General features: G+C 31.4%; 2 protein-coding genes across 2 annotated transcripts; one reads left to right on the top strand and one right to left on the bottom strand.

The window, feature by feature from the left end:
• Positions 1–3: 3 nt before the first annotated feature.
• Positions 4–6,610, top strand: LOC103312994 (uncharacterized protein). The gene is made up of 4 exons (XM_008195076.3): positions 4–108; positions 4,045–4,202; positions 5,206–5,467; positions 5,859–6,610. The coding sequence occupies exons 2-4, from the start codon at positions 4,070–4,072 to the stop codon at positions 6,025–6,027; spliced, it is 564 nt and encodes a 187-aa protein (XP_008193298.1). The 5' UTR covers positions 4–108; positions 4,045–4,069; the 3' UTR covers positions 6,028–6,610.
• Positions 6,611–6,659: 49 nt separating this feature from the next.
• Positions 6,660–9,492, bottom strand: LOC103312995 (uncharacterized protein). Its single transcript, XM_008195078.3, has 8 exons — positions 8,013–9,492; positions 7,823–7,965; positions 7,542–7,771; positions 7,382–7,490; positions 7,209–7,325; positions 7,052–7,156; positions 6,886–7,005; positions 6,660–6,831 (listed from the first exon to the last, which is right to left on the bottom strand). Exons 1-8 carry the CDS (start codon positions 9,371–9,373, stop codon positions 6,719–6,721), a joined length of 2,298 nt encoding a protein of 765 aa, XP_008193300.1. The 5' UTR covers positions 9,374–9,492; the 3' UTR covers positions 6,660–6,718.
• Between the last annotated feature and the right edge of the window lie 1,298 nt (positions 9,493–10,790).

Genomic DNA, 10,790 nt, shown 5'->3' with positions numbered 1-10,790 from the left:
TAACTCCGCCACAATATTGTGAACTGCTAAAAGCTGAAGTTTGTTCGCGTCGTTGAACGGAGCGCTTTACGTGAGTGGAGTGTGTTTACTTCTTGGCGCATCTCTAAAGTAAGACCAAGTAAACTGTTATAGCTTACTTTCTCTCCACAGTTCGAATCTTTCCGAGATTTATTTCTTAAGCTTTTTATGGCTTTAACAAGACAATTTGCCCTTACAATTTGAACTTTTAAATTTAAACTAAAACACTTAAAATTTGAACATTCTCTAACTGTTCTTTTCTAACACTGTTAATAATGCTTGACAATTCGCGGTTGTAGACAACTTTCAAAAATCTAGTTTAATTGTAATTAATTGTTTATATTATTTTAAGATATTTATTATTTGTAGATACTGAATGAAAGTTTTTACTCGATTTTCTAAATTATTAAACAGAAACAAACTTCTAATAAAAATATAGTTAGAATTAATTGCAAAAATACATCATATTTTGTCAAAAAATATTGGCAACAATTTGCGAGCATTAACATTTCATCTTGTATTTTTGTGTGGCTTTGTCAAGTGGGTAATTAACTTATTCACATAAATTTCCATTCGGCTGGGCTCTATAATTCATAACTTCTGTGTCTCAAGAAGCTTTAAAGAACAGACAAAAACTTTTTTATGTTAGATACATGTGATGGCTCTAGTGAAATCCTAACTTAATAAAAAGGAGAAAGTATGTCTACCGAAAATAGAATTTTTTCATATCCATTACGTGTATGACTGTTATGAGAAATACAAGTTAAAATAAAAATAACTGTAATAAAATAAAATGGTTCACTTTAAAAAAATTTATTTTAAAAATTAGGAAACACATTAAATAAAATGTATTAACTAAATGTAGAGCTTTTGCTTTTACTAGATTCACAAATATAATTTATTACTCTTGTAGACAGTATGAACCGCATAATTTTTCCGAATTTATAAACATGAATGTCACTTTTGCTGTTTTTTTGATAAATAAAAATCGTATAATTGTGTGGACATAAGGCAAAACGCTGCAAAATTTTACGTATTCTTGATTTATTGAACTTTGACCGAAAGACAAATAACAGAAATTGTAAGAAAATACGTCTTTTTCCATAACGTTTACATTCCTCACTGAATTTCAAATTTGGTTACTGCATTCACAAAGATTTTTATTAACAAATATTTACCTTTATGTATACTTTAAAATCAGATTACGTACATTTTGACTAAACATCGACAAAATTATCTGCTGTATATTAGCTGTTTCATAACTAAAGAAATGCCAACGTCGAATTCTCTCTGAAAGTTAGTTGTTATAAATTATTCATAAAATTAATAGCTAAAGTAATTTATGCTTCCAATAAGAGATTTAATCATTAATAACTAATTTATCTTTCTATCAAGCTTATTTAACAATACTAAAATTGCAAAATGCAACGTTGGCATTTCTATAGTTTTGAAGCAGCTAGTGGGTAGGTAGTAAATTTATTCTAATTTTACTACTAACAAATTACAGTTAAAAATTTTAAGTTAATTATGACCTCCACTTAATTTTGTTTATGGTGTTTGCATAATTTCAAAAATCTGCAACAACTTTAAACCCAAGAGTCGTCTGTAAAATAACTTTAAAATTCGTTGAGCGAGCAGTTGGTTATGTAAATTTATATTCCTCGGCTAAGGGTGCATTTTCTATTTACACTTATCCACCATTTAACGCGAGTATTCACACACAGTTTTAAATATTTCGAATTAATATATAAAATATTCAGTCCTAAGTCAAATTCAATTACACATTTTTTTTCCGTTTGACGAAAGTATCACAATGGGACGTCAATAAAGTTCATGTTTATTTCTAACAGGACATTTGATAATATGTTGCCATAGGCATTTGGGGTATTTACCGGGTTTCAGAAACGTACTACATAATTTACTCTCAAAGGAAGACCTTTAAAGGTTTCTGCTTCATTGCAAACTAGAAAACATTCATAAATTATTCTTTTATACGAACCGCACAAAATGTTAACACGTTTTCTTCATAGGATGCGTTTTGGGTTAAAAACCTTGAAGTTCTAAGATTTATTCCAGTAGCTAAACGCTTGTGTGAATGGTTGCTCAATATTACAAATTTGAAATAAAGGTTGGCAATGTAAAAGTTTTTAATACGCAACAATGTAGATTTTGAGGCGAAAACATGTCTTTTTCAATAATAATAAATTTAAAAACATTCTTTATAAATAGAGTCATTATTGTGGCTACACCTACTTACATTCACCACAAGTGACAGAAGAATCCAACAGGTGGTGATTGATGGCTGATTGCATCCGACATGGGTCATTTATTCCGAGTTATTCGTGTACTTCGTTAACCATAACAAAATATTTAATTATTTTGTTAATACCATGCCACAAACGTGTGCAATTAATGCGAGACATTTCATTTTTAAACATGTCATTTATTGGAACAGCCATCCCTTATCGACTTTCCACAGAACTTGAAACAGCGCGAAAATTTCATTGTTTCTCGAAATAGATTCGAACTTTTTAATCTGATTTAGCTCAATATACACGCTATGTGTATAAATCGTCATACACACACATTTACAGGATCAATTTTTTACATTAATCCGCCTAATTTTAAAATTTTTTTTAGAGAAACTTTATTGTAACAGAGCGGCAAAACTTTTAAAGAATTTTTATCATACAGAATGACACAATAAAGTCTGAGAATTTCGCAAACAAGTGTAGCAGATTATTTACTTCTTTACTGCATTTTTCAATAGGACACCAGTTATTACTATAACAGATTTTGAATATTTGGCAATCAAGTAAAAACAAACTTTGCTTGCTTAAACATTTACGTTTTTACCACATTTTTAAAATCAAGTATACCTCGATAATGATTTGATGTGGAATAAGTAAAAACCAATAAATAAAATGATTTAAATCACTGTCACAAGCAGTCCACAGCAATTAATAAATATTGATTCCAAAATGTTTAATACGAAATACGTTTCAAAATAAAGTATAGAAAAAATTTAAGAATTTTTTATTTTTTATTTTGAAATAGACATAGGTACGTTTTGCTAAATGAATAATAATAAAGACACGAATATCATTGCATTTATACTCTCATGTCTTTACGTTTTTTAAAATGTCAAGTCGTTAAAGCTAATTTTATCCTCCTGTTTACCCTGTTAGGCGGACCAATCAAAGGAATTCCCACTTGCATTCCGTGTACCATTTGTCTAACGTTAATGTCACTGACGAAAATAGGAGCATTATTTTACTAAGAATATCTAAGTCTCGAGGTTTATTCTAAGCTTGAAAAACATGTATGTAGGCTGTAGAACCAAAATTTTAAAATATAGATTAGGTACATATTTAAAGAAAACTATAGTGCACGAAAAATTATAAATTACTATTTTATTATTTTATTCTCCCTAAATTAATCTTAATAAATATTCGTTTAAAGGTAATTTAAAATTAACGTGAAATTTGCTGTGTAATAAACTTCCTAAACTAACTGAATTATTAATTCTGTCGAGTATTTTAACAAATAAAAGAGCAATTACAAGACTTCGTACTTAGACTATATTAATGTTGTAAATGTCTGTATGGTTGTAAAATTTTATGTAGCTTTGTGCCTAAAGTTTAACAATATCTACTAAACTGGTCAGCAGCATCTAACTTCTGCTTAACTGTTAATAAATACGCGCATCCATTGTTATGAATCATAAAAATTGTAATCAAATGTAGTAATAAATTTTAATATTAACCAGCTAAGCTACTGTAGACAATAAAGGCATGTCATAAACTTTGAAATTTCGCTGAGAATAAATAACACGAGTAAGTGTTTAATATTATTTTATAATTACAGAAAACATTCTAACATTAATTTAATTGTATAGCCAACCCATTCCAAAAACTTCCTAAAGACGACAGTAAAAATTACATTTCTTTACGAACATACTACATAAAGCAATAAACAGTAAACAGTTGCTCCAAAAAAGTGTGAAAGTCATTACTTAATTTACAGTTGTCTGGAACTCTGGTTGTCTACGATGGGATGGTATGCAGAAGTGATATTTTTATTCCTCATTCAATATGTAATAGCAACAACGGGAGTTCTGCATAATATCAATTTACCCCCAAACTTCCTTGATGAAGGCGTACATCAAAGCCAAGATACAATTGGTAAGTTTTCATTCAATACCTTTGAACACATGTGTATTATTGTGGTAAAACTGAAATATTTAGAAAAAAAGATGGAAGTTAAAATACGTTTGAAACTATTTAAAAATATGGTTAAAACCTTTAGACAATTTTTATGTCACGATTTTCAAACAATTTATTATTATATTGTCTTAATTTTGATTTGCATTATTGCCATTCTTTTTTTTCTAAATATGTAATTTTTGTTAAAATATTTACTAAAACAATCAATTTTTATGGGCAGTAATTACAAATAGTTTGTGAATAAAAATAAATGTTAGGGCATGCAAAGTATCCCGGCGCATCCACCATTTTTAACAATTCATCTCTCGTTGAAAATCACCATTGAATAATAATAATAAAGAACAAGAACGTAACATTAGTAAAACGTACATTTTTACCCAAGTTTCTTGATTAAAAATAAAAAGATTACATAACTTATTAAATTAATCTGTAATATTTCTTTACCGCCACAACGGTTCAAGTACACGTTTTGTTAGCAGCTTCACACGTTTGTGCAATTTGTTCATTTGCGGTGACTTTGTAATAACATGTTTTGCAGTATGTGTGAATCAGTCTTTATAAGATGTCACATTTACGGGTCACTGCGTTGTGTAAGACCTTCTTCCAGTTCAATGTAAAACGATTGGAGAACTCACTGATCACCACCTTAACATTTCCTACATTTGACAAGCAACAAATCGATTTAGGTTTTTAATTTCCTTAAGTAAAAATAATTTGATTTTTATTACATTAATTTGTAACTACCAGTTTTGAAAAATGGGAAAGTCATTAAGCACATTTGCGCTTTTCTAGAGAATTGTAGTTCAGTAATAAAGTATTAAATATGATCATTCAAGGTAATAACATACCGAAAATTACAAAATTTTATTTTATTTTTGATATAAGCTTTATATTCGTCTTGTTTTCATGTAGCAAGAAAACCATCCAAATTTGTTAAACGAAAATGTATGATATCTTGCAGAAGATGAAATGACTCCACTACTAGTAAATCAATATGAAGACTTCAAATACCAGCAACTAGGAAAAATTCTAGCCAATGTGTTACTCCAGCCTTGGCCTAAAGGTGTAAGTCCAATTCTTTACGTAGAAGATATTTCTTCAGCAAATCTTCACGAACAAACACCTGTTAATAGTGACACAGCCGAAATTGATGACATCAACAACCTGCCGCTTAAAAGATCGCGATATTATAGAAAATATCCATGGAAGAGGCAAAATTCTAGGTAAGCAATTTTACGTTGTTTGTTGGTCTTAACAAAAATCCCTTTTTCCGAGCGAGATAAAGATTTGATTAAACTAGGAATTTTTAGTTAAATGTTAAAAGAAGTGTCTAAGCATAAAGTTACTTAATCAACACAAAAAAACTAAACAGAGTCTGTATTTTTTGAGCACTTTCTTTTATTGTTTACATTGCGACTGCCGCTAGCATTTGAGTCCAATAAAGATATGACCTTTTGCAAACAAAATTGAAGTTGTGTGTTTTAAATCTTATTTAAAAAAAACGACACTTATTCTTTTTGCTGTTTTTGTCAACTTTATTTTTTTTAAACAATTGAAATTATTTTTACAGCCGCAAAAGATGAAATATATCTTGAGGACAATGTTTTATTTCAGGTACGATGCTGAAAATCGTTACTTATGTCAGCCAACTAAAGAGGACGTCTTCCGTCTTTTAGTAGCGTTACACGAAGCTCGTCAAGGTAACAGAGGTCAAGTAATAAATTTCTGCAACAGAAGAAGACCAGCGTCTGCCGTTTTTACGAACATACGATTCCTTGGATAAGCATATTCAATGTATCTTACAACGTGACTGAAAACGAGATATCCAGTATTACAAGATTGTCGACAAACGCTTTGAACGTCTCATCCACTAGTTGTAATATTTTTTTACTGAAGCAGTTTAATTCTAGCGTTTTAAAGTCAGCACTCCAAATTACAACTTCGATACTCCTCTAACGTTTTAATACCATCTTCTCAATGGACATATCAAAGCAGGCAGTTTACGAAGAAAATATAATTTCTATAAGCAATGAGTCCTTACATCACTTAATGCAATACTTCACAAGTTGCCTTTGAGAAACAAGACAATTAACCCACAAAATCATTTCCTTAAAAAACGTTACCGTTACGAGGAGTTATCGTCGAAAATTTGAAAAATTAATATATCAATAAGAATTAAGCTGAATCATGAATTAACTAGTTCATTGTACGTCTGTACTTATTTCAATTTGTTTCGTAAACAGACTTAAGACTGTTAGTTTTTAGAGTAAATTATATGTTTTCCTTTGGATGAATGTGACTATATTAAAATTATTCTTAATGTGCGTAATAATGTAAATTGGAAATAAATCAATCATGTTTATATATTTAATAATAATAAATTTCCACTTCCAGAAACTGTTAATAAAATTTAAATAGGGTTATCCATTTATTTATTATATAAAAAGTAAAAAATACAGAATGTTCAACTAAATCTACTCCACCATATGCCCAACTTCATCGCAGTCGACTTCCTGAAACTCAATCTCTTCAGTTTTTTCCACATCTTGAATCTTGAGCTCAATTTTATGCGAGTCAATCGGTACAACTAAAATAACAATTAAAACGTTCATCTGAATCTAAATACGAACGCGTAACTTACAAAGCGAATTCGCTTTAATAGGAAGACAGTTTGTAATGTTTTTTTGGTTTTGCATTATAAAGTCACAGAATGTTTCAGGAAGATTAATTTCAGTTGTATTGGTCACTACTCCACAAATATCTACAGAAAATTATTTCAATAAAAAAACTGAAAAAAAATCTCACACCTTTAAAATGTTTATCAATTTTCAAAAGAAACTTCGAATTATTTTCGAGTTGTATTTTTCGCGGCGACGGAATATGGAAAATTCTTTCTGCGGGAACTTCAGGGTCTGAAACATAAATTTGGGTCACTCTAAATAAAACTGTAACTGAAGTGTTTACAAGGACAATCTTCCGAAGTCTGGACTCCCTTAATACGTAACCTGAGCCCATCGACACCGGCAGGTGAAATTCTCTTATAAATAATTACAGGGTCTTGATCTGTGACGCTGATCTTGACTAGAAATTATAAATGTGGCGTACAAACACAGAATGTCAATATTTTGCACTAATACCAGACTGTCCACTCAAATGTCCACAATACATCGTCCCATCAATGACTAATGACTCAGATGCACAAACCAAATCAAACCTCTCAAAATAAAGTGTTACGGAACAAACATACTAAAGCACAAAACTTTGTCAATATTTTCTTTGACGAATCCGCACTTTTACCTGTTTGGATTTCTTTATTAGAAACGAGCAAGGAGACTCGTGGTAATCATAAACATCGAGAGTAAACATCTCGTCCTGGATTGTCCTTGAGCAAGGTATTGGCGCAGGAGTGATCGGTTTTTCCTGACAGGGAATTTGCTCATAACTACCGAAAAAACCCCTACCACAGTAAAATTCGTCCGTCACGAAAGTGATCTCTTCGTAGGGTTTGTCCCGCAAATCGAGAGTCGCTGAAATAAATTGGTAATTTAAAGCTACATTGAAGGTTCATTTGACGCTACAAATTGTATTAGATAAGCGACTCCCACAATATCTCAATTGGTTTGCAAAGAGCAAATAGTCATTTTCGCATGCATTGCTGTTCTGAAGGTTGAAGTCTCTCATGTGTATTTTGATGCTGCAATATCCTGGCTCTTTTACAAACCTGAAACACACACTGCCAGCTGTACAATAAATAAGAAAGTTATCTACCTGTAACAAATGTGCATATTGCCTGGATAATAAAAGGGATATCCGGGACTTTTAAAGTAACCCCGAAGGTGGTTCAATTCTAGGCATTTTCTGGGCTCAACATTACCTTCGCTCACTTCGTCCGTCTTACAGATCGGAAAATTCCTCAAAGGTAGAGCGTTAAATTGCAGTCGATTCCAGTTAAGACAATAGTTGTAACTGTAACTATTTTGCACAAAAGAGGTGCTAACAATTGAGGTGTCGATGTAATCGGTCTCCTCACGGTCTCGAGGAATTCGGTTAAAGTCAGGTGGAGCGTAGAAATACACGTGTCTGACAACTTGCGGTTTATCGTCAATCACTTCCGTGTTTTCGCTAATTAAGTGCAACTTTTCAATCACAGAATCGTGAGACTTGTTAGGCCAAGCAACGCGTTTAATTTGATCGTTGTAAAACCTAAATTTTTCTTGCGTTAGGTTTGTTTTCACGTCTTCAGGGATATATTTCTTAGGGCACTCATCTTGTACAAAATTCATGACGAAACCGCTATATGACGATCTTTCGTAACCTCTGCTCACAAATCGCAAAATCTTTGTGTGCTCATTTCCAAACGGGACGATTAATTTTAGGTCTCTTTGGCAACCACAAATAAATTTGCCATCAATTTCCAAAAAACCTTCCGGACAGTTGTTACTAGGTCTTCCCAACCAGAAGAACTGAACGTGAATTCTTAGTCTACAAATGTTGCTATTGGTTTTATAAATTTCAAACAGACATTCTGTGGGTTTGCTCATGCTGTAGGGAAAGTTAGGGCTTGCCAAAGTAAACTGTTTCGAGTTGTAAGAAGTTTGGCAACATTTGTTGCCTTGGTTGTACGTGGGCCGTTTAGTGGTAGTGTATTCTACATCAGAATTTGTTGTATGCCATTTGGGGACTGACGGAATAGTCGGTTGCTCTGACTGACATGAAGAGCGTGATACGAAAATTCTGTATCCCCTTCCAGTTATATCTTTATCGGAGACAAATTTTAAAATCAGGGTGCCTTTATCAGAAAAATACTCTTTCGTGTCGTATCTTGAACCGCAAACGGCATCTTTATCGCCGATTTCCAGCCGGTCTTTATAACAGCCTAACGATTCTTCAATGCTGAAGTCAACAAACTGGAGACTGAAACGAGTGGGACATGTGGGTCCTTTTACGAGGTACGAGCATTCAAAATCTGGGGGATAATTGCTCGGGTAACCTGGCGATTCTATTACAAATTGTTTTTGGGTGAAGACTTGGCCACAATCACTGTTGAAATTACGAGCACTTTGATTATGGCCAAAAGATGCAGCACAACACAACACGGTAAAAACTGTCACAAGATTTAAGTTATTCATTTTGAGTTAAGGTCTTAACGCATCTGAGGAGTTTTTATGAATGGCAATTATGAAAGGTTAAATGTCTTAAGTGGTTGTGGGTAACTAAACAAAGGATTGCCGAAGTAAGCATCCTGAGGATGTTTGATGGTCGCAAGATAGTGAAAACTAAACACCGTAACTTATTATCTGCAAATCTTTAATTACAAGAATTTTAAGGCAAATAAAGCTGGTTTACCGCGTCCGGTTTAATTAGCTGTGGTTTCACTTTGTTTATTCCTACATTTAGTATTAACTAAATACGTTTTTCTCGTCATTTAATTTGTTAATTTATTAAGGCATTTTCGTTTTGTTACTTTTTTATTAATATTGTTTGCCAAAATTTTTGAAAATTGTTGTATTACTTCGAATTATCGAAGTTGTAGTGTAGTTTAAACACTACATATATTTTTTATGGGGTGATTTTAAGACGGTCCTCATGACGAGAATTATCATGACTTGTAGCAATTCCAAAATTTTAAATTACATAATTAGTTACTGTCTGGTGGGTCTGATATACGGAAATACATAGCAGAAAAACTCATTAATGTTAAAATAAATTATTATTAAAAAAAAATAAAACAAATAAGCGCTCCGCTCGACTGTTTCCAATTCTAATACTGGTGGCGTCACCTATAAACTTACTGAAGCACATTTCTTAAACGTTTTCTGTCTTTTTTAGAGGGATCTACACTTGGATAAGTGTTATGAAAAAATATAAAATTTAATTTTTTAACACTTACAAAAAACTTGACTACGAAATTCCTTTTATTTATTTTATATCCAAAATATTTAATGCTTTACGAAACGATTTTTTTTTGAAATGTTAAAGGCCCAAAGTACAATTATTTTAAATTAATACAAAAATAATAAATTTAAAAAAATTGTTGGAAGTAGGAAAAGGATTATTTAAAATCTAAGGTTGATAACTGTACTTTAACAAAGAACTACAGGTTACTTCATTAATCAATGATTCAGTGCTTACATATTGTGTACGTTTGGTTGCATATTGTGGAGTCTATCAAAGATACAAAAAATAAATCATTTAGGCGATTTTTGAATAATAAATAAAAAATTATTTCATTATTCATTATTATTGTTACCCTTTTTTGATTCTTGCATACTGACCATTTATTAATTTTTACTGTGCATTACATTAACAATACTGGTCAAATATGTAGTTTGTTTTCTGCACCTGAATCCTAATTTTATTAAAAAAAATTCATTATACTGAGGTTTAAAAAATGGGAGCAAATGGAAACCATGTAACACACATATTTTAGCTTTTTTTAAGTATAAAAATATACATATACCAGGTGATTTATGTAAGAGAAGTAGTTTAGTAGATACACCTAGTTATAAATTATTAATGCCTGCCTTCTTCTGTATTTATTTCTAA

Source organism: Tribolium castaneum, chromosome 5, assembly GCF_031307605.1.
Source record: "Tribolium castaneum strain GA2 chromosome 5, icTriCast1.1, whole genome shotgun sequence".
Classification (NCBI taxonomy): domain Eukaryota; kingdom Metazoa; phylum Arthropoda; class Insecta; order Coleoptera; family Tenebrionidae; genus Tribolium; species Tribolium castaneum.
The sequence above is the reverse complement of the archived record's forward strand: the minus strand, read 5'-3'. Positions and strand labels throughout refer to the sequence as shown.

Bases quoted from the DNA above. Each gene is read 5' to 3' on its own strand.
- LOC103312994 (XM_008195076.3), top strand. From the start codon at position 4,070: ATGGGATGGTATGCAGAAGTGATATTTTTATTCCTCATTCAATATGTA. The intron at 4,203-5,205 runs GTAAGTTTTCAT...GATATCTTGCAG, and splicing joins TCAAAGCCAAGATACAATTG to AAGATGAAATGACTCCACTA. The intron at 5,468-5,858 runs GTAAGCAATTTT...GTTTTATTTCAG, and splicing joins TGGAAGAGGCAAAATTCTAG to GTACGATGCTGAAAATCGTT.
- LOC103312995 (XM_008195078.3), bottom strand. From the start codon at position 9,373: ATGAATAACTTAAATCTTGTGACAGTTTTTACCGTGTTGTGTTGTGCT. The intron at 7,772-7,822 runs GTAGCGTCAAAT...AATTTATTTCAG, and splicing joins TCGCTTATCTAATACAATTT to CGACTCTCGATTTGCGGGAC. The intron at 7,006-7,051 runs GTGTGAGATTTT...AATTTTCTGTAG, and splicing joins AATTGATAAACATTTTAAAG to ATATTTGTGGAGTAGTGACC.